This window comes from Pimephales promelas, chromosome 23 (assembly GCF_988280905.1).
Source record: "Pimephales promelas chromosome 23, fPimPro1.hap1.1, whole genome shotgun sequence".
Taxonomy (NCBI): Eukaryota; Metazoa; Chordata; class Actinopteri; order Cypriniformes; family Leuciscidae; genus Pimephales; species Pimephales promelas.
This window is the reverse complement of record NC_142791.1, coordinates 6,903,213-6,928,353: the sequence shown is the minus strand read 5'-3', so window position 1 is coordinate 6,928,353 and position 25,141 is coordinate 6,903,213. Positions and strand designations below refer to the sequence as shown.

The following is a 25,141-nucleotide window of genomic DNA, read 5'->3' as shown; positions in this document are numbered from 1 at the left end:
ATGTACAAAAAACTTGTTTTCTAGGGCATTGTCTGATTCTGCTTATGTTGACCTGGAATGAGGTATGTGTGTATATATTTTATCAGACAGACAGGAAGAGAGAGGTGGTAGAAGAGGTAGAGATATACTTTGCTGAGACGGAAACCACATTCCTCCGAGAATCTCACAATCGCACTCCACAGGTCCTGGTAAAACACAATAGAGTGATAAGTGAAACTCTGACACACATGGGTAGTGGCTCACACATATAACAACTGGGTAGACAAACTGGCACTGTTGTACTCTGAATTCTTGCTTGTGCCAACACGACAAACCGCTTAACTATACTGTAGTCGGGTACCGTATGATCAGTGTTGGAAATCGCTTCCAATGTACACCCAGTATACACTGAAAAAAGAAACCATTTTCACTTAGGAATTTCTCAAATAATTACATAGAATCATCGAGTAAAAAGTGGGTTTTACTTAGCAATATTCTTTTATAACTGTTATATCTGTCATTTATAACCCAATGAAAGCCAAACCAGTAAAGTTGTTCGCTCTAAGTTGTTCGAGTGACGTTTTTAGGGTAGTATTTTGCAAAACTGCACCATGGGTTTGTTTATTGTTCCATGAGAGAATGATGAATAATTTAAGTCTGTGATTCCGTCTCGGATAAGGAGGGGTCAGAGAGTTGCTTGGCCAAGGCTACATATGAGCTTAAACAAACTTGCTGTGTTGATCTGTTTATACCTTGACTGTTCATCTACAACACAAAGGTTGCCGGGTTGATAGCGAACTAGGCCTGGCAAGAATATTGTGCCTCATTATGAGTGAACTTTTCCCATAGTGCTTTGTGGAAATATTTGGTAGAACACCAACAATTAAATACAATTTTGCGAAGAAAATGTAAGCTATTATTTGATTGAAATCTTGTCCTTTTGCCCATATGCATATATTGAAATGAAGACACGTGAAGACAGGTTTGACAAATGTATTGGTTCTAATGTGTCATATGACCAATTGCATTTGAATTTAATTTGAATACACAAAAATGCAAATGGAGATACAGTATATGAACTGCAGTCAATAATGTCTTTCACAAAGAGTGTATTTTTGTGTGTTAAATAGGGTAATTCTGCAACTTGGTTTTAGCAAACCAACTAACATGGTATTTAAAGAAGAAGCCTCTATAATCTAAAATCCTGATTTGTTTGATAGTTGTATTTGATTGCAGACTCTATTTAAGGGCTGAGCCGTGTTGATATGTGCATAAGACTGTATTGAGAAAAAGTGTGGTAGTATATGTCTGCGTGCATGTGTTTAGAGAGAGGAGATGGCTGGGGTATTAACTAACCTCATGCACATAGAGGCCATTGTGCGCTCTGGATTTGGTGGCTAACCCAATCTGACGGCCCGGTTTAGAATAGGCCTGCAGGGAACCAAGTGTTTAAGGTAGAAATTTACAAGGCTGTGTTGTTTCTTCATCCTGTGCTAGCCCGTCTCTCTGGGGAGAGATGTTGAAGCCTCCCCCCTAGTCTCCATAAACGTCAGTCTCCTCAATCTCACATCCTCTGCAGTAAATGTAAAAGTTGTGAAGTTCACAAAAGTTGGCAGCTATTTCCTCAACATTGTTTTATTTGACTCTAGCGACGTGAGAACCGGCTGAAAGTGTCATTCGAAGTTAAAATATCGAGATAAATCGCTTTGGGCGTTTGATATTGAGATCAATGAATCAACTAGTGGAATGTGCTCACATTTGTGGTCTTCAAATGGATAGTGGATCATTTCTGGGACATTAGTTAAACATGCATGCTTATTGTCACCTTGCTCCAAAGGTCAAAGGTTCAGACCCTGTAACTGGTTGGTATGAAACTTGCATCTTCAATTTCAGAAAGCTTTGGGGTTTTGTGTGACTCCTTGCTCTATGTGACTCTTTGCACATAGTGTACAGCTCTGATTTACCAGTGGAAATGTGATTAAATATCGTAAAACGCATTCTCATCCTGACGCTAAAGGGTGCCATGTGCATAGTATTTCGACGAAATGTCATATGGCGTCACCTACATGACGCCAAAGGATGAGAACGGGCTGTAATATCACATATACGGTACGTGAGATAAAAATGTATATATGTGTGTGTGTTTGTATATGTATGTATACATATACAGTATATTTAATTATATGGTGTTACCAATGAACTAGAAGAAGACAAATGGAGCAAAGAATAAGTGTTGTTATTGTTAACTAAACTACTAAAAATAGTTTTTGGTAATGGAAAAAAGCTGAAATAAAATATAAATATTAGATGAAAAATGTTTAAAAAAAAGTAAGTTGAAGTACTAAATTTATTTAATAATAATATATATTAGAAGAATATGTATATTATATATTTTAATATATATATTAGAAGTATTAAAAATACTAGTATAAACATAATAATAAAATAACACTGGTAACACATTTAATTTACAATAGTGTTTAATTCATTAAAATTAGTCAATGTAATTGGTTTCATGAGCAAGTAACTTTGAATGGGCTATATGCACGCATAAATTCCGCATTTGACGCAAGGATGCTCGTCCATTTCCGGTTGTGGAGATTAAAGCGGAAGAAAACCGAGGAAAACGGGATTATGGCAGAGTCTTCAAAATTTACTGTCCTCCAGTCTTTGAAATGAAACGTACATACGTTTAGATGTAATTTTATATATAGTTATATTTATTTAATATAATTTTAAAAAGAAGCATAAACACAATGAGGGGTGTCTGTTTTATCTGTTTTTGTGACTAATGTTTCTTTAGTATAACCATGGAGTATAAAATTCAATATAAATTCTTGGTATTGCATTGGACTCTACGATCTGCGGAAGTTATCGAGCATCCCTAATGCTTCACCGGAAATACCGCCGTGCATAGAGCCCATTAATACTTGAAACTATAAAGCATGCATTTAAATAGTAATATTAATTAATTAATAATTAATTTTATAAACCTGCACAACACTTCAAGTATTAAATTAACCTTATTGTAAAGGTTCAAACTGAACCTTATTGTAAAGTGTTATCAGATAATTCATTTAAATTTCTAATCATAATATGTTGCACCTCACAAGTGAGAACTATATGGAGCTGTGACTGTATTTCGCTCAAGCTGAACTCACACACTTTTTCTCTGCCTTTTATCTCACACCCAGTGCTGAGCTGAGCTGAACATGACCCTGCGATAGACTGCCAGCTAAGCTTGATTATAGAGGATCTCTGTCTTTTATCTGGGGACTCCGTAGGAAAAAGAGAAGTGGCAGGAGTCAGAGAGAGAATGTATGGAAGTAATGTCCTTGTAGAGGTCAGGCAATTTTCAAAGAGCCGGTGTTTCAGAGAGCTGGTTTCTGCATTACAACATGACAGACAACAGGGGTTTAATTGGGAATGGACAACTAGAGAGTTTCTTCCTGAATCTGAAGAGAAATATATAGCTTGATTATGGATGAAACCATTCAAGTGGAATGGGCGTGAGGTAAATATCCAGACACGCTAACCAACACACACAGAAGCTCCCACAGGGTCACCCTAATACGTGCTTCTTGAGAGTCAATGAAGGGCCAGACGGAACACAGTTTTCCTGGGACAGGAAAAGAGGTTCACAGAATGTACAGAGCAGAGACTCTTGGAAGGAAGCATCTATTTGAAACATGCTGCTTTGTCTTCTGCTTTTAAGCAAAATATTAAGGAGATGCAGGGCTGTTTCCATTCACAGTAGCTTTGTTTTCACAGGCGGAACTCAGAGCCAAACAGACATAACAGGCAGTTTTGAAACAATACCATCAGAGACAATTCTTATCAATCTGTTTTCTGGCCTGTGTTTGGCCTGTGAGTGCAGATGCTGGGCTTAAAGACTAATAATGCCTTTACAACTGTTTATTATGTTATGCAGCAATATTAAAGAAACATGACTGATTCAAGCTGATAGAAAAGCAACAACCGCTCGTTACAACCGAGGTATGCTGCCAAGCTTATGCACAAACAAACGCGCAACCTTGAGAAACCACTCATCTCCACAACAAATAGGAAAAAGAGGCTACAATTTGCAAGAGCTCACCAAAATTGGACAGTTGAAGACTGAAAAAAATGTTCCCTGGTCTGATGAGTCTCGATTTCTGTTGAGAAATTCAGATGGTAGAGTCAGAATTTGGCGTAAACAGAATGAGGACATGGATCCATCATGCCTTGTTACCACTGTGCAGGCTGGTGGTGGTGGTGTAATGGTGTGGGGGATGTTTTCTTGGCACACTTTAGGCCCCTTAGTGCCAATTGGGCATCGTTTAAATGCCATGGCCCACCTGAGCATTGTTTCTGACCATCTCCATCCCTTTATGGCCACCATGTACCCTCTGATGGCGACATCCAGCAGGATAATGCACCATGTCACAAAGCTCGAATCATTTCGAATTAGTTGTCAAGACAATGAGTTGATTGTACTAAAATGGCCCCCACAGTCACCAGATCTCAACCCAATAGAGCATCTTTGGGATGTATATATTTAAAATTTAATAATGTAAATGTATGATGTGTGTACTGTGTATGGGTTTATGTATAAAATAAGAAACGGCTATTTTCATTATATTATATATTCATAATAATGAGCTCCAATTCGAGATTATTCATTATTTTTCTTTTTGCTTTTCATTTAAAAAAAAAAAAATTTAGGAATTCTTTCATCCAAACTGACATCCAGACTGGCCTCCTAAATACTGAAGCATTGCACTTAAAGGTCCAACTGATCCGTTCAGAGCCCACCCTGAAACCCAAATCCACTTTATGGAGCTTTGATCGGCTAATCACCCTCCTGTTTGACTGCACATATCATGTGACGATGAGAGCTTTGCACCCTGACTACAAGTCTTTTATTTAGCTGGCGGATCAGAGGCCCAGAGGCACCGTGATTTAAAGATAATCTCATCCTCCTCGGCTTATATTGGCACACAGAACAGCTCCACTCTCTCTCATTTTTCCAAAACATATTCTTATTTGCATCCCATGTGTGGGAATGTGACGTGTGTGAGAGTGTCAATCCATGCGCATCTCCTACCTCAATAACATCTCTTGTGTATGTCAGTGACGGATCTAGGAACGAGTTCAGTTAAACCGTGCTGTGGGGAACCAGCAGGTGCGAGAAACGAACATCCACCCAGTATGGGTCCCGTCCCGGGAGGTGACTGCACTGGGGGTCCGTGTTATGTCTACAGGGTTTGATGTGATGGCTGGCTCTGTTTGCAGTGTTGTAACAGATGTGTTTTGTTATAATGGGACTCATAAAGCAACAGTTTTGGGAAAGGATTAATTCTGAGGTAATTTAGTTCTGCTCTCGGTGCAGGAATTCTGGACTGAACCATGTGAAGAAACACTTCAGCGTGACGAGGGTTTCATTTTCAGTGGATAGGACATGCCATGTCAAGGACTTCAAAATTGAAACAATAGGATTTAATTATTCAATAGCGCCAATGCCATGTCATACCACAAATATGGCAGTTAAATGCCACGAGGATATTTAAAATCTATTTAAAAAGGGATTTATTGGTTCAGAGTTGTGGGTGTGATGTACTGAGATGGTATCTCTTGAGTTAATCATAAATGTAAGAAAACAGACAGTACGAGAGCCTCAAAGGCATCTCTTGTAATGGAGGTCATGATGATGTCATGCTCCTCATCTCTTTTATGAGACACTGACTTTCTACAGCTGGAGTACTTAAGAGCTCTTCTCCCCTCTCCTTTCCTCTTCTCTCGTCTCCAACTGCCATTTTCCTTCTTTGGCGAATCTAATGAAATCTAATGGAAAAAAACCCACATTTTTTACGCAAAAAATCTGGGGAAAAAGTGTTTTTTTGCTTTTCTATTTTTTTTTTTACACTGACAGTTAATTTGCTCTATATAATAATTTATATAAATAAACTTTCATGAAATCAATGTATTAATCATTTTTATGAATATAATATAGAGGTGAAACATTGTAGCAGTTCATATATGTATAATAAAAATCAAATCAATAATTATTTATTATATATATTATATAATCATATATATGTGGATTTATCAAATGCGTTGAAAAATGAAACATCTGTAATGTATATAAATGCATTAATTTCTTTGTGGTTGTTTTGGCGTTTCCTGAAAACACGTTTGGTAATAAGAGTTGGCAGTCGAGGCATCATTTTGTGGTTTGGTGCTCAGGGGACGCTTGGTCAGATAAAAGCTTCCTCTCAGGTCCTGATTTCTAATAATCATTAGCATAGAGAGAAGACCATCTTAAAGGGATAGTTCACTTTGAAATTAATTTTTGATATGTTTTAGCTTACCTCAAGGGCATCCAAGATGTAGGTGTCTTTGTTTCCTCATTATTTTGAATTTTGACATTTTTCAAAATTCAAAATAATGTCAATCAGTCATACACTGGAGGCTAAGGGGGTCCACCAAAAATCATGCAGAGAGAAGTCAAAATTAAACATGATTTAATAACTCGTAAATGTAAGAACACATTGATGGCCTAAGACACGAAACGAGCGGTTTGTGTGAGACAACGAACAGTATTTATATCGTTTTTACCTCTTGTAATCATAGCCATGACAAAATGATCTGACGGCACGGGCGCTTCGGTCTGCGCATGCGCCGGAAGTGATCGCTTGCGCGCCTACGTTACTCTTTGTTTTTACAGAGATTTCGGAAGTTTTACCTTTCACTTAACATATTTAGATATACGGGAAACCGCAATGGAAGACGATTTCGGTATATCTAAATATGTTTAGTAAAAGGTAAAACTTCCAAAATCTCCGCGATCACTTCCGGCGTAACATTGAACTGATTCAGTTCGGTTCAGTTGGACATTGAACAACTGATTCAGATCACTTGGACGTCACTGTGAAAAGCGATATAAATACTGTTCGTTTTCTCACAAAAACCGCTCGTTTCGTGTCTTAGGCCATCAATGTGTACTTACATTTATGAGTTATTAAATCATGTTTAATTTTGAGTACTCATGCTTTTTGGTGGGCCCCTTTAGCCTCCAGTGTATGACTGATAGACAACAACGGTTTGACTGAAAAATGTCAAAATTGAAAATACTGTGGAAACAAAGACACCTACATCTTGGATGCCCTTGAGGTAAGCTAAAACATATCAAAAATTCATTTCAAAGTGAACTATCCCTTTAACAAAACCAAATCAGAGGGCTTCAAAAGACATCTTTTTTGAGAATTACGCCATTTATCTATCCTAATATGCAGACACCACTTGGATCAGTCCGCTTTAAGGTTGAGCGATCCTGCGAGGACAAGGTCTTGATTTAACGCTCCCTCGGACGTTTTCTGAACCAGCGCGCACATACAAACACACGTGCGCTTGTGCATGCGTTACTCATCTCAGCTCGCTCTGCTCTCGGCCCGACTCTCTACGTCCCATCTGGAGCCTCAAGACCTTTGACCCGTACGCTATCTTGCGCTCAGCCGGCGTGTTTTTCTTGGCCATTCCTAGTGCGTTAGGTAGCCAGAAGTGAAGAAAATAGAGTGCAATTGGGACCGAGCTGGTGTGTGCTGTCTGGCGGATGTTTGTGTGTGTGTGTCTGTGCCTGCGAGTGCTTTATGATATGTGTGTACGTCTTGTAAGTTTTGTTATGGATGCATATGGGTGCGCAGGAAGTGCTGTACCACTCTGATAATTTATGACCCGTTTTCCACAAGGGAGAGACTTAATTATGTGCTGAGCATGTGGTGTAAACCGTCGTGGTTTGCTTTGATCGCATCCGTCCGGGTCCAGAGGCTGTGACTATTGGTTGCTGCTTCCTAGACAAGCGAGGTTGTAGCCCTTACATCTGGGCAGCTGGGATTCGCTGACAGCTTTATTTCGGTTTGTGTGCCCCTGCTAAGCTCCTCGGAAATCTTTCCTCAACAACAGCAGGGCACCCCTGAGGTAACAGGTGCTTTACAAGTATGAATTCTTCCCCCAAAACCCCCTTCGGAGCATTTCAGATGCACATGTGTGAGGAGGTGGGGATTGATCGGTGAGCGTGTGTGCATTAGTTGGGGGAGGGGGGTCTAAATGCTCAGATCTAATTATAACTTGAGAGAAAGCCAGTGAGAAAATGAGTTCAATTAGTCTATAAAATTGACTGAGTGTAGAGAGAGAGAGAGAGAGAGAGAGAGAGATTTTTACTGCTCAAAGGTTGTTCGTTCATGGGTCAGGGGATCTAATTCAGTTTTCGGTATCAGAGGTTTCTCCAGAAATATAGCCATGAATCAATCAATAGATAACATACTGTACAGTAAAGGCCCGTTCGAACCAAGAGCAATAATTATAGCGATTACTATTATCCACACCAATGATATTGTTCTGTTTATTTTATGTGCTCACTGCAGTTTTGTTGTCTGCTGCTTTAAATACTCAAGCTCTTTAAACAAAACAATGAATTCTGAATTCTTTTAACCACTTTCAGAACATTTTTTTGTTTCTCTGTGCCATTATCGTTCTGGTTGTGGTTCTATTTAGAATTATTTTTACTATATTGTTAGTCCTTGGCGTGAATGGGCCTTGAGAGTATGTACAGCAGCTGTAACATTGTTTATAGCATTAGGGATTACACAATATATTGGTGGTATTTTATGTAAGGTCCAATATGTAAAATAGGCTTATATATTTAAGCCCAAAAAAATAACAAAATGATCAGGGGACTCTTTTTTTTTTCTATTTGCCTGCCTGTTTTTTTTTTTTTTTTTTTTTTTAATTAAAGTATTAAATAAATAAAAAAAAAAAAAAAAAAAAATATATATATATATATATATATATATATACTGTATATATACTTAGCATAAGCTCCATCCACCTTGAAAAAGCTATCCCGACATTAACTTTTTGTAATCTCCGGTCACGTTTCCTTTTACGATTCGGCGACGAGGATTTGCAATGCAGCCTTTTAAACTTCCCGGGGCCATGACAAGCGCCTCTCACTGCTCTGTTCCTTCGTTTCTGCTGCGTTCAGTCACGTCACGCTGACTCTGAACGAAAACTCGCTGTGGAAACGGGGCTTAGTACTTTTTGTCCCTCTCTGCTATTATAGTTTTTCAAGATGGCGGAACTACATGGAAGCCTCCGCGGACCCAAAAATATAAAGATATTACATTTTTTGTTTACGAGGATAAGTCAGATAATTGGCATAGGTATTTGTACACCATTGAGGACATATTTATGAATGGCGAAAAATATTGATTTTAAATAATAAAATACATAAAAAAATACACATTGTCCCTTTAAATAATTGAACAACAAGCAATATTATTTTCTGAAGTTGTACATGTTTTAAAATAAATAGCTGTTTTACAGTGTACATTATTACATTATGATACATGTTTTAGTTTTCTCTGAATTCTCTGACTTGATAGCAAACTAGTGTCTTGGCAAATGTGAGCTCAGTGTGAGACCTCTTTGGAACCTCTAGAGGAGACACGTGAGACAATTCTTGGGATAAAGTGAAACTCTACCCATTTAATCTCATTGCCATCCCTGAGAAACAACTGAAATATTAGAAATCTAATTTGTTGTTTTTCTTCTATCCTATGGGGAACCTTGACCCGCTTGGAATGTGGTCTGAATAAACTGCGGCTCCGTACCATCTCTGATTCCATAACTCTATCCCTAACTCCTTTCTGGGTCAAATAAATAATGACTTGCTTGTTCCACAATCAGTGCAATACATAACACAGACCTTTAGTAGTCTAAAAGGGGGATGTCTTATTGTTTGAAACTGTTTCGAGAGATCTCTTAATCTGTCTCTCTTTTTCTCTTTGCTCCCCAAACAGTCTTTCCTCCATTAATTCACGTCCTCCAGTTAATGTTCCCCGGGGTACTGGTCGTTGATACATATATTTACACACAGCTCCTTTGGGACCCAGACTGGGATTTTAACCCTTCTACATCATATGCTATTATATATTATGATCAATAAGCTTGGTCCCCAGAATAAGTCCAGAATAAACAAACAGCGCTTCTATTTCCACACCCACAAAGCTCTTCATCGGTCAGTGCGGTGTAAATCAGGTTAGGCGAACTATACTGCGCCTTTACAAAAACAAAATCTAGTTATTGTTCGACTGAGAGCAGTATGTCACTTTAAGCTTGGATTTTGGCGGCTTACGCAGTTGTCAGGTATCAATTGGCCGGCATTTATTGTGATTTCTGTGGTCATAAAAGTGTGTGTGAGTCACCTTCTACAATCTGCTGCATGTGTTCAGCACGGCCTAATTCAATATGGCTTCCATTAGTCAGATTGGAGGGGTTCTGCTCAAGTGTTTTTCAAGGCCTTAACACTAAGTAGAACTCTCAAGGGAGGGGCTTTTTCTCTCCCTTCCCCCCATTTTAGCCTTTTAATCACCCCTTTTCTTCTATTTTACCCCTTCTCTTATCTTTCTCTCTTTCTTTCCTATTCTCTCTAATTTGCATTGTATAAGTGAATTTTGAGCTGCATTTTTGCCTGTGACCTTTCTCTCAACCTTGTTAAAGCATGGATTGATTCACAATTTAACTTCCTTCACTATAGAACGAACAAAAGAAATACAAAATGCTATGACATCTTGAAATTTGGTATATATATATATATATATATATATATATATATATATACAGTATATATATATATATATACAGTATATATATGTATATATACTGTATATTATACAATATATAACATTAATGATATGCTAGCAATGATTATGCTTGCAGTTTATAAAAATGGATCCACATTGTGAATATAAGGATTGTTAGAGGTGCTTTAGAGGTGATAAGTTTGTTTACAGCATTTATATATAATTCATATATATATATTAAACAGACATTTAAAAAAATACAATAATGGAGATGAAATATAATATATTTGGGTCTGACTTTTTTAATTGAGCTATCTTGCTCAACCCCACATTGTTTAAAGTATGTTATAATTACATTATATATTATATACATATTTATTATATACATATTTTATATTCATATTATTTCTGAATTATTCATTATTATTTCATTAAGATGGTAAGTGCAGCAGGTCTCTGTTGTAAGCTCACATCACAAAAGCAGAGCTTTGGTTGTAAAATTGTGTCAAGTTTCATGTCAAGACTTTAGTAATTTCTGTCCCAGTCAAGGAACAGAGAAACAACCCACAATGCCTGGAAACCTTTTACACACACTTGCAACTCAATGACCAACCCTTGAACTGACCTCACAGGTTATAGTAGATGGTCCCATGACTTCTGGAAACTTAAAGTTGTGTTGATGTAGTAGAAAACCAAGAGGAATTCCAGGAATGAAGTGGGTATGAATCTCAAAAGTAGATTCATAGACATTTTTTTCCTTTTCTGTGGTGATACTATGGGAACAAGGTCAAGGGATGTGGTTTTAAATGATTTCCATCTTTCATGGGCCTCAGTCATGGGGTGGTGATAAGACTTGAGTCATTAGCTACATGAGATAGGAAAACGATGTAGAAACTGACCTCGCTCCATACTTCAGTCTGTGTTCCCTGTGTTCAGGGTAATTGATCTCAGGCCTCAGATGTTTTATTTTTTTTATGGAGCTTAAATTTGACTCTCCAAAAGTCTTTTTTATATATACATTCTGTCACATAGATGGGGGAGAAAAGTTATTGTCAGCATTATTGTTTTAACATTCTCAAGGACTATTATGTATGTTTTCATTATTTGTTTCTGAAAACGTTTGGCTCTGAACATTCTGAAACATTTCCAGATCATGTTTAATTGACTCATCCAAGTGATTTGAATCTTTGCAGTGAGTTCACTAACTCGTTGAATCATTCACTCAGCTGATTTAAAAAAAAAAAAAGAAACAAATTTGACCGAAACAAATCGTATTATGCTTTATTGATTTATTTGTCCCTACAAAATGGTTTCAAGACTACAGAAAGTGTGTTAAGCATTATTTAGCATCAAAATAAATCTATGTTTTGACCTCCATTCTTCAACCTTAAAAAAAGCTATAGAAAAAAGGCCACAATTATAGCATAAAATGTAATACGTTCAATTACATCTTTGCTACATTTTTGCCCATTCGTAATTTGTTTGCTTGTTTTGAACAAGACTGAATCACATACTGACCAAACATGTCTCTGGATGGAATGAAAATGACTCACTCGCTAAAAAGATTCATTATGGATTCAAGAAAAGTTTTTAAAGAATATACAATGTACACTGTGATTGTTATTCACAGTAAAGCACATTTGATTGAAATCCAGGCTCTTATTTGATGCTTTAGTAGTCATTGTGTTCCCATAATTCTCTCTAATGAATGCGAGTTGCCCGGCCCCTCTTTTCACACAGTTTTTATTTGCAGTGCTCGAATGAAACTAGAGATCTGAACTCACATGGCACTGATATGGGTTCGATGATTGTATTACAAACTCACACTTGCTTTCTAAGTTTGGGATATGAAAATGAAGCCAACATGTTACAGCTATCCACAGTTTAATGAGGACCCTCTGACTAAAGCCAGCGACATCATGCCTCAGGATATCCCTCTTCCTAATTGAATTTATTTGCTCCTATGAAAAGAGATGAGCGGAGGCCACAGAAGTTTGTGCATGTGTTTTATTTAAAGATAACAGGTGGTCTCTCATTGTCTGGCTATGTGGCATGTGTCAGAGTCCAAATGAACAGCTCATTTTAGATGTAGTGAAAGGATTGCGTTTGCCGCTTAGCATTCAGGGGTCAGGGGTCGACCTAGCGGCTGACAAAGAACTGGACGACGTCTTGCTGACCTATGACCTTGACCCTCAACGGATCCACGGGCCATGAGGCAGTGTGTGTACCTCTGCAGGTGGAATGTGTGACATTAGTGTTAGTTAAGTTAGTTCAACGTGACAGGATATGTCAGCTGATCAAATTAGAAACAGATTTGTAATAAAAAATGAAAGAAACGGTCACTTTTAAAAAACAAAACTCAAAATCAATGTGAAAACAAAATGGACCTGGTTTATACTTTCTGTGAATGACTCATCTACACACGATGTTCAAAAGAAAAAAAAAAGACTTAATAATCTTTAATCATAATCTTCAGAAATCATTCTGATTTGCTGATTTTGATTCATGTCGGAAGTAAAACGGGTCGCAGATGGCAATTCACATTGACTATAGTGGACAGTTACTAAAGATAACAACAGTGTGATAATAGAATTCAGCTTTGTGACATCCAACCCTTGTTTTTCATGTTTGAGGACGTTTTATAGTCTGGGTGTCTGGAACCTCAAATTCTCCAATTTTGCCACACTCTTGATTTTGTTTATAATCACTATTTAAAGAGATAGTTCACAAAAAACAAAATAAAAATACTATCATTTATTAACCCTCATGAGGTTCTAATCCAACCCTGCATTACTTTTGTTTTGTGGAATAAGTGAGATATTTGAAAAATGTTTCAGTCAGTGGAGTCCAATGTTATTTGTTCATTGACTTTCATTGTATGGATAAAAATGGTTGAAACATTCTTCAAAATAACTTTTTTGTGTGTTCCACTGAAGAAAAGAAAACCATACAGATTTGAAATTAGAAGAATTTATAATTTTATGTGAACTGTCCCTTTAAGAATAATCAACCCAGAGTTTTGGTCCAGAAGATAACTTCATACATTCCTGTAAATAAAGGCCAAAAAGTCTTAAAGATAAAAAATTTGACAAATACTTTTTTCATTTCTCCTCTTGGGGTTCAGAATGATTTACCTGAGGCCTGCATACATTAATAACTCAATAAGCTTAAAGACTCCTGGTGCTCTGTGCGCTTGAAGTGATACCGTATGGAGAACAGGACCATGTTTTGGGGGAGAGCGCAGTTTGTCTGCCCATGTTTATGAGGCTTTGACAGCTCATGCTTATCCACTGAACTCCCCCAGACCGGAGAGGATGTTGAGTTTTAGCTCCGCCCCTTTTCTTAAACCCCTTCCCTTCCACTCTTACTGGACCCGTCCTCCCCCACCCAAAAGAACTGTTGTGAGGCATATGACTAAGATACTGCTGTCACAGTGGCGACTGCATTGACAGGCATTGTAGGTTATATATTAGGGTCAGTTTATGCTGCACTAATGTTGTTTGGGTTTCGGGCGGCCTAATCAAGACCACACTTTCCGAGAGGAGACGGAGAGTGGGGAAGTTGGGATGATGATGCTATGTTTCTTCCCTTCTTTCCTTCCTTCTCCCTTGTTTTTCCCCTCCATCTTCATTCCCTTTTCATTAGGGCTGGGATCACTTAGTGTAAGAGTGCTGAGATGTGAGGTTTGTGCCATTCGAGGTCAGGGGTCGGGGGAGGTATTGGAAGGAGAATAGCGGTCTTCTAGTTTCTGGCCTGCACTTTGTCAGCATCACTGAGGTAATATCAATGAATCAATGGGCTTGTACTCATATTATGTGCAGGAAATGATTATAAACTACTGTGGGCTTCAAGTATAAGCAATGTTTTCATTGAACTGTTTTTTTTTTCGTATCCCAGTAGAACATGTTCCTACAGTAGATCAACATTCATACTTTCATCAAGACATTAATATCAACCAATCAGTACTTTTACACTAAAATCTAAAGTAGTGTTTAAAGGGATACTCCACTTTTTTTGGAAATAGGCTCATTTGATCACTCCCCCAGAGTTAAACAGTCGAGTTTTACTGTTTTCGAATGTATTCAGCCGATTTTCTGATATTTAGAAGAATATCAGTAACCAGACAGTTTCTGGTCCCATTGACTTCCACTATGGAAATCAATGAGACCAGAAACTGTCTAGTTACTGATATTATTATAAATATAAAAAAAATGGCACAAGACATTAAAAAACGGTAAAACTCAACTGTTTAACTCTGGGGGAGTGATCAAATGAGCCTATTTCCAAAAAAAAAGTGGAGTATCCCTTTAAATATAGATGCCTTGCTTGTTAACTTAGTTTAGTGAAGCTACCATTGACAGTTTGGTTGTTGGGTCAATGTTCAACGTATGCTATTGTTCAAAGTTTGGGTCAGTAAGATGGTTAATCTAATAAAATACAGTAAAAAAGGTAATTTTGTTTTCTATTTTAATATATTGTAAAATGTAATTTATTCCTGTAATGCCATAGATGAATTTTCATGTTAATTTGCTGATTTAGTGCCCAAGAATCATTTCTTATTGTTGTCAATGTTGAAAAAAGTTGTGCAGCTTAATATTTTTGTGGAAACAATTATAAAAAAGCATGTTTTTGAATGTATAGAAAGTTCCAAAGTACATTATTTCTTTGAAATACAGTAAAAACCTTTTGTAACATCATACATGTCTGATTAAGTTATAATGATCAATCCTTGCTGAATAAAAGTACCAATGTGTATATATAAAAAAAGTACAAAAGTTCATTTCTAAGAACTTAGCAGGCCATTTTTGAAATACTACATGTGCAAAAATAAGTATTGCTTGTCCGATACACTCTTATTTGTCATTGACCCTGTTATAAAATATGTACTCTTCATATAACCCTGTAAAATTTAAGAAATGTTTCCCTTGTGATTACATACTCCTCTCTTGAATAAGTGGTAATGACATTCTGGATTTAAAAAATATATATTTTAGAAGTGCTACAATCACTGCATGTATAGATGAGTGTGCGTGCTGTCCCAGGCCAGAACCGATGAGGAAACCCTAGCCAGATCCGGGAGAGCTCTTGCGTCTCTCACATTCATTAGAGGCCTAGCGGGGATGCTAATCAGCCTGCATTTAACGGGATTGGTCCCCAGGCTCCATCAGAACAATCACATGAATCCACATTACAGTGCCTGGGATAGTAAGGTAGATGTGCTTGGGTGCATTTTAGGATACACTGGTAACAATTCAAACAAACGACAAGTGAACGTATAGGAGGAAAAATCAAGCATTTTCTTCCAATGAATTCTGACTGTGCCAGAAAGTTGTAAGAAGGCAGGAAATATTTTCTAAAAGGTTATTATGATATTCCAATGATCATTTCCACACGACCGTTTCCAAACCCCAGTTGCCAAAGTATAGTAATGAATTATGTATAACATGTTTGTACTTTTCTCGTCTGTGTACATACTTCAGCCATGAAATACAAATTGGGAGCAACCAACATGAATTGCATAGAGTTCAAAAACATACACAAGTCTGGAAGGAAGACCCCGGCCAGATCCCACAAACTTTTAAAAGGAAAATAAGACTCTTGTGGCATCTTGCAAAAGCTGTAGGGAAGAAAAACATCCACACTGTACCCTTTCTTCATTGTAAAACCACTAAAATGTAGCCTTTTACATTCTCTGTAGTGATGCATAGCTCAGGGCCTCGAAGCGAGATGCTCTTGCCCATAAATTTTCTTAAAGGTGCAGTGTGTTACACAAACAGCACTGAGTGGAGTTCGCCAGTGTGGTTTGTAGTTGTTGAGACATAGATCCATTGAGAAAGAGAAGTGGTTGGAATCTGTCTGCTCTCATCTGTTGCCAGTTTAGAGAACGCTCTGGATTGTCCCTGGTCCATCTTACTTAATTACAGTTTTCTCACATGGTGTTCTGGAAGTAATGAATTTTCATTCACCAAAGAGTCTGGAAGCATTTCTCATTATTTGGTTTGTCTCTGGGTTTATGCTTTTGTATTCCTAATTCGAGTCGCATTTTCGCTGTAGTACAAGGCGACCTTTGGGTACAGTATCGTTTTTTGCGAGCAAATGGAAAGTTTCTCGGGAAGAACACAACAACATTTGTGAGAGAACGCAAAAGCATTGATATATTGTTTTCCCTCCCATCTCATATATTTTTTACTTTACCGTGTAACTTTAGGGCCTCCAAAAGGTTTGCGTCCCAAGTTAACACTTGACAAGTTGCAAATGCAAAAGTAGTTTTTTATGATTTTTATGGATTTGTTAGAGTATGAATGTTTTCTTCCTTCTCCATAACTATTTGGCCACACTAAAATGTAGAATATTCCTCACATTAAATCACCAAAGAGAAAAAATAAGGGATGTTATGTCTATATTATAAATATAGTACAACAGTTGCAGTGGGTTCTAATGGCACAGTTGTGTTTCTAATCTTAGAAGAAATGCAACAGAGTAACAAAACTGTTGGTGATAAATGAAAAATTTCTTGTTCCATATTTTAGTATGATTATTGTACCCGAACTGTCCCATAAAAAAAAAAATAACACCATAATTGCAGTACATTTCTGAAATTGTTCTGGGAATGTAACACATTTCTGATCAGTATTTATTCCAAAATTAATTAATTACCCTTAGCCTTAAAGGAGTGAATCCTGTGTTTAACATTAGGCTACTAGAAAATATCGATCGAAAGTACACTTGCACTAATCAATGAAAATTCAATGTGCTTTGCTATTTAGTTCTGTCTCATTTTGGATTAAAGCACAGCTATTCATGTTTGCTCCAAAATAAGCACCTCGCTTTCACCACTTCTTATAATAGACCTCATATTTTAACAGTGGCATATGAGTGCCAGACCAACTTCCTCTTTGAACTGCCATTTGCCATAGTGTGGGAAGTTCTGGTTCCGTCTGGCATTCATAACACCATATGCCAGTTAAACGCTCCCATTAATATGCAAGACTGATGGTAGTGAGTCTGGTTTTAATTTCTCTATGTGGTGGATAATGATATATTGAATTTGAAATGGTTTTGATTTATGAGCTTTGATTTATATATATATAGTATGACAATTGAGTGGTTTGGTGCTATCTGGCCTTCACAACACCAAATGTCAGTTAAGGGATTACATATTAATTAAGAAGTGATAGTTAGTCTTTTAATGTTAGGGTTTTGACTTATGAGCTGTATTGAACTTGATACATTATTCATGTTGCCAAGGGAACAGACTATTTAAAAATATTTAAATTACCGAACCAATCCATATTTACATGACTTGTTAGATCTATGTTGAATCATACTTTTTATAAATATATTTAAATATTGATCTAAAGACCAATAATGTCTAAAACTGTAAATTCTGCAAAGTAGTCCATTTTTTGCAGACTGACTTTTTCTTTAGAAGAGGGTTTTTAAGAATGTTTCAACTGTTTTCATTGAAAGTCAATGAGCCCAAATGTTATTTTGGACCCCATTGATTGTCAATTACCTCCCCTGGCTGAACTATCCATTTAAATACATAAATAAATTGCTGTGCCTCACAAATGCTCACATTCAATACAGAGACCCTCAAATGTAGTTTTCACTGTCTGGATTCCTAATCCAGATGTAAGCATAGGTCTAGATACACAGGTATTAAAACACTGGGAGTCCTTGGAAAAGATTTCATCTTAAATCAAACAAACTGCCAATCACAACCTCTTTGAAAAGGGTCGACAGGAAAGTCACGGTGAGGGAAAGGACATCTAGCTTAGCTCTCAATTAATCACATCCAAAGCACTGCTGCTTATCTTGATATAGACCTGAGACATTATAGTGGAGGATTTCCTCAGTTTCTTTTACTTATTCCGACCCCTGCGATTTTAAAAGAGCCAGATTCCCTTGGGAATGAAACGAGAAATCGGAGATTAACCAGGTGATCTTGAATTACAGATATCAAGGTTGTGTGCATTAGTGAGAAACTCTATAAGTTTGCTGAGCCATGTAAAAATAACACAAATTTGTCTGTTGGACAAGCAGTGACCTGTAATAGATCTGTTGTCTTATCTGAAATTGTTTGTATGAGCCTGTACTTGGGTCAACGGGTTCATGTGCATTTGAAACGGATGCCTTCAGTGTTAAAAATGCAGATAAATTACTGTATCAGCCTCTTGACATTGGATGCTAGCAAAAGATAAACTCTTAGATTAATAATGTAGACCACATGTTTGAGACTGTAAGCAATGTAATAATAACAAACCATGTATTGCACTTGTAAAATTGCAGTGACCCTTAGAAAACCGCAGACAATTTTGTTGTGTTGTTTGCTCCGTGAAATACATTTGTCAGCTTGAAACAACTGAAGAAATCACTGGAATTTAGAAAGTGACCATGTACAGTATAATGCAATCACTCATCAGGTTGTTATTATATATATTGATTACAGATCTTGTTGAATGTTTGTGATGTTGTTGAGAGATTTTGAAAAAGAAATCAAACTAAATGTCCCCCTAAATACAAATTGAAGTTTGTCCTTGTGCAGTGGGGCGATATCAGCCAAAAGAACATATTGCACATTAATTGCTGTGATAAATTCAGTAATGTAAGTCAAGATTAATATGAAACTGCTGTTTCATGACTCTTGATTTATTGTGCCAGAAAGCATCTACTGTACCACATGATCATCAGTACAGTATATGCAACTCTTCAATTACAGTTTTGCTCCTCTAATCAGAGTTCATCTGGTTAGTTATGGCAGTGTTCATCCTCCTGAGAGGTCTGCAGCCCAAGGAAGCCATGAATTACGGCATATGGTGTTAAGTCCTACTTTCTGGGAGCACTTGTCCCAAGAGCAGCTCTGGATAAGGGAATGCATGAGTCTCTACGGCAGAGCACGACTGAATAATTGCAATACTTTTGCACAAGTCTCTGATTAAACTGTAGAGATTGGTAATAGCAAAAAGACTTAGTGGTGTTTGAAAGTTCTAGTGGCTTGTTGTGGGCTGAATGTGTCTCGACACTATTGATCTGCTGTGAAAAGCATGGCGAGTGATTTGTTTCCTGTGACGTTGAGAAACCCTCTGTCGTTTAATTTATTGATGAATAAGGGAAGGTGTGATGCAGATGGGAATTCTGGTCAGGACTGTCAGATTGATTGATGTCAGAATGGCCGATGGATTCTTGCACGTGTGCAGAAATGCTAGACAGCTTTACATTTAATTGGCACTGATGAGTGTGCAGAAAGTCTTGGCGGCCCACTTTCAGTCTGCAGACTCGATGACCTTTCTCTCTCTTGTGAGGTGTACAAACTCTTTTATATATAAGAAAAATAAAATAGAATATTTTAAAGAATGTGTTCAACTGTTTTTGAGCAGTGCAGTCTAATCCCAAGACGTCATATAACTGACGTCTTGGGACATCTTTTGACCATACGTCAACATCCACCTTTTTAGGGTACCCTTAAACGTCGGTTAAATGACGTTATCGGGTCCGATTCCTAAACCTACCCCTATACCTACCCCGTCGCCTAACTGACGTTAAAGGTAAAGCGTCAGCTGTATTACGGCCCGGGATCGTCATTTAACCGACGTTTAAGGTTACCCTAAAAAGGCGGATGTTGACGCATGGTCAAAAGACGTTCCAAGACGTCAGTTATATGACGTTTCGGGATGAGACTGTGTTAGTATAATGAGAGTTCAATGTTGTTTTGGAATCCATGTATGGACTAAAACAGTTGCATATATCAATATCTCTTGAGAGAAAATTAAACAGATTTAGATGATAATGAGTAACAATAAAGAAAAAAAATGTGCTTGTAATTTTCACAGCAAAGTTGAATACAGATTTGGTGCACTTTCAGAGAGTGTGAAGAACAGATTTGCTGCTCTCATTCCCCTGTCAGTATCAATTCTTTCCCCGCTGATAAGACCTCCACCCCTCAAGCCCCAAAGGGGGCGAGACGCCTCACCGGGCCCCTTAATGCTTTTCTCACCTGCGACCTGTTTATTAGAGAAGGTTTCTTCCACCCTCCCAACCTCACAAACACACATTCAGTTGAACCCTCTAGACCTTCTTGCCCCATTACCATTAGGGGTAAAACGGTACATGTATTCGTATTGAACCGTTACGGTTCGAGGCTTCCGGTCCGGTATACAAACCGAACGATTCCTTGGACCATTTTTCCTGCCGACAAAATCCGCGCTGGCGTGGCCAACACAACGTTGTGTAACATCAAATGGCAAGGGTAATGAAAGCAGAACAGAACTGCGCTACTCATTATGTGCTTCACGGATCGTTTATCAGTTCGGACCAGCAACATCCGATCTCGATCAAGCGACACTGTTACTACACAGCGCTAAGAGATCCAGTGAAGAAAACATTTGAATTCACCACTGACTGAAGTAATGACATCGCTGCGAGATCTAGTGAGAAGCATTCGCATTTCTCCGTTATTAACCACAGATCTCTATTAGACCAAACAGCGCTGACGTGGAAACCAGGAGAAACATTGTGCCGTGAATGAACTCGTAATACTTTACGTCCACAGACCAGTGACATTCACCATGGATTTAATATAGCAACACTAACTGTAACCAGTTTGGCTGGAAGAGTGAAATGCTTTCAAGTACTTCACACAACTTTTTCCAGCACTTCAACACTCAAATATTATTAAATAAATATATATTTAAATGTTATTTTTATTGTGATGACCAAAACATTATTTGTTCATCCTTCAAACATTACTCCCATTTATAAACCTGAAAGTTTCAAGATGTAGGAAACTCAAACTTATTTAAAAATATTTTTTCTTTTGACAAATAGGACATTTCTCTGGCATTTCTTTCTTTTTGCTATATCGAAAACGTCTCGGTTACGTATGTAACCCTCGTTCCCTGAGTAGGGAATGGAGACGTTACGTCAGATGACGGAGAATGGGGGTTTCGCCTCCATTCTCCGTCATTCCGACGTAACTCGGAGTGACTACGAAAGGGAACGTCTGGGTTAGGTATGTAACCCTCGTTCCCTGAGTAGGGAACGGAGACTTTACGTCTCCCTGCCACTTCCGCTGTACCACTGGGTAGACGCCTGAGTTCAGTCTCGGCTCCTCAGCGAAGACATACTGCGGTTGCGTTTGCTTCAACCTTTTATACTCGCCAGGTGAGGCGAAGTTTCACTTTGCAAATTCCACAGACCCATGGCTTTTTCTTGCCATTGGCTTGTTTTTTAATACTCGAAGAGGATTGGCTTTCTAGGCGAAACCCCCATTCTCCGTCATCCGACGTAACTCGTGACTACGAAAGGGAACATACCGTCTTGATGTTTGAATCTTATTGGATTTCTTTTTTTTTCTTATTCTCAAATGCAGTATAAATGATCGGCTCTAGTCTTCCCTGAAAAAGGGGATGGTGTAGAGGTCATGCTCACCAGGTGGGCTAGGCTTGTTTCTATCAGCACCCTGGGACTAAAATCTGGCAACCATAGCATCCCTGGACGAATCATTATCGCAGATGCTTAATCCCAGCCACTTTACCCAAATATCCCAAGAACACAGGCGTAGGGCTTTGATTTGTCAGAAAGATAGTATTTCACCACACGCAATCCCAACAGCAAACAACAGCGATAATGGTAAAAAAACAGATGGAAACGAGTTGACCACTGCAGAGCGGAATATGAGCATTGGTGGTCCCATTCAGGTCGGGCTCTGGAGGACACGTTCACCTGTTGGTTTATCACTGCACACATGAGCAATTCCTGTCACCAGAACACCACAGAAAGCTGCTACGGCCTTCCAGAGAGGGTCATGAAGTGCACATCTTGGTGTGAACTGGCCTTTTTTCCAACCAGTACTGAATATTTAGGTAAATTGTGGTTTTAACAGCTGGCAACCGGACAGGACAATCCTCTAGCGGTTTCTATACTTCCTGTTTTTACAAAATATTATTATTGGAATGGATATGGGAAAAAGATTTGATCCTTAAAGAAAAATTAGCTTGACCTTGCCTTTTTGGCCAGATTTCACATCCTCTAGATGGCATTTAAGAACAGGTTTTTGCAGTCCTCACAAGTGGCAGCAAGCAACGTTACGGAACTTCTTCCAGAGCCAACCGTATTAAATATTTGCAGGCGCGGCAGAGTCAAAGGTCATTTCCCCTTAATGTTTTGCAAGGAGCCCTTTGTTGTGTTACAGGAACTAGGGTCTACAGGTCTTTATGGAATTGATGAATGGGACGTTTTGTGGACCACCAGAGTAATATTGTTTACAGAGAGCATCATGGTGGGAGAGGGGTCACAGCATAAAGCAAAGCTGAGGGGTCGTGAACTCAACCTTTCCGCTAGCAGGAGCCCTGTTGAGGAGCCTGAGACCCTTAAGTTCAGTATACTCTGTTTTCACCATGTCAGGATTGTAATGTGAATCAGCTGTACAGCTGCAGTTATACTGCCGTGACAATAAGGAGATTATCTGTGGTGGTGTGTGTGAACACGTGATTGTGGTTTCTTTAAACTTATTCGCTCATTTCACGAGGTTCTGATGACTTCTGAGTTTCTGAACTTCTGACTTAAAACCAAGCTTTGATAGTGTAATCAATCCTGACTCCTTCTTTTGCATCCTGAAGATTGTGTTTGTCCTGATCCAGACCGTCTCTTACACTTTTTCCGATTGCTTTCCAGCCTTTAAGTTGGTCATATCACCAAGGTGCAGTTCAGAAACTAGTGCACAGAGAGGGCAGGATTCCTAGACAAACAAAGGCTTTTACGATTTGTGGAAGCATAGAGCCGAGAGATCCAAGACAATTTTCCCTTTCCTAGCCTTCAGCAACTTCTGTAACAGTCGCTGAATTCTCCTGAGAATATGCCAGATTCTCTCAGTAACATTTGCCCCTCGTGAAAGCAGTGTTTTCAGTACTGTATGAATGCATATGGTATGTATTTGACGAATCTACATGCTTCAATCATCACATTAAAGTCACCAGAAGCGCCTCCTGAACTCAAGGCCAGATTTTTCCACCTATGGCGTATCCCAATAACCTCATCACTTCTTGGAGTCTCCATCTCTCAGCAACAGTGGCCCTCTTTCCATAGACGTTTACCCAAGCATTCAAGGGCAGGGAATGTGAATCGTAGAGAGGAGACACTTTTCTCCTTCTCTTTCTGCCTTTTCTTGTTTTCCCACTTCACTGTTAGAGATTGATGAGACAGGTGCAGCCAAGACCAGACCAGCTGGCTGTAAATCCATGGTACAATCAGCTAGAGGACAGAGGGAACGAAATTACAAAGGGACTGGGATTTATGTCTGGAGTGTCTTGGTTATTTAACAGGGCTATACCGAACTCTCAGCATTTAGTGTTTAATTATTTGAATGAAAACATATTTAGACCTATGAATCTTGTTCTGCTTGCTCTCTGTGAAGACGAGGGTTTATGACATGAGTCGACTATAATTCTGACAACGTTCTCTGTGTTTGTGCTCCACAGGTAAAAGCAGATGATTCAGATGGTGGGTCATTTGGGGCCATCACGTACTCGATTGGATCCGGGCCTGCTAGTGCTCCACCCAGTCAGTTCAGCATCAATAAAGAGACTGGACAGATCTGCACCAGTGTGGCTTTGGATCGAGACGAAGGACCAGACAGTTTCGACTTCACTGTCACTGCAACGGATGGGGTGAGTTGTAAAGCAGTTTTTTGTTCAAACTAAAATCATACATGCATATTGTTTTCCTCTTTTAGCTATACAAAAGCTAAAAGGTGATTCCAAAGGCAAGGCATCACTTGTTATTGCTCATACTTATTATTATTATTATTTTTCGGGACAAAAAATAGGGGCGTTACTCCTCCCACACCATTTGTCACAGACCCATGAGTGAGGTGTCATCGACCGGCTCATTGAGGAGAGGTGTGCTGTATCTTTTCTAAGCGATCGGTGTACGATGTTCACATGGTGGATGAAAAAGTGGCCAAAAAAGTCCCATTGACTTAACATTGCAGAATCTTCAGAAATTCAAATCTAACACTTTCACACACACAGTCACCAAAGGGCTTGAGAACCCTGCGTCTCTCCCTCTTACCCAATGTGACTCCTCTTATCAAGCAGCCAATAAGTAATGACCTAAAATATTCATAGCCACTCCCCTAGCAACCAGTTACAGGTCCCTAGCAACCCCATAGCAACCATTTAGAGCACCATAGCAACAAAGGGTAATTCATGCTAGAAGCATGGTAAATCATAGTAAATGTGGTGTATCATGGTAAATCATGCTACAATCATTGTAAATCATTCTAGAATGTGGTAAATCATAAATCATACTAGCAACATTGTTAATTATGAATATAATAAAATGTTAATTAACATTGTTAGTTAGCATGTGCCCTGTGCCGAGTTTTGCCACTGCAAGCACCACTCACATTTTCTTTAGGAAATGTGCATTCTGGTTGATTCTACAAAGTAGTTAAAATGTAAAATAATATATTAATAAATACTATAAATAACACTAAAATAACACTGATCTGATTGTAGCTCCGATTTTTAAGCAAAGCG

At 38.4% G+C, this 25,141-nt stretch overlaps 1 protein-coding gene across 1 annotated transcript in view; it reads left to right on the top strand.

Annotated features, from left to right (window-relative positions):
• Positions 1–25,141, top strand: part of dchs1b (dachsous cadherin-related 1b) — a 94,362-nt gene that overhangs the window by 45,636 nt on the left and 23,585 nt on the right. The window contains exon 3 of the mRNA XM_089126526.1: positions 24,080–24,268. Within this exon, the coding sequence (XP_088982652.1) occupies positions 24,080–24,268 (189 nt within the window). The remainder of the gene's footprint in view (positions 1–24,079; positions 24,269–25,141) is intronic.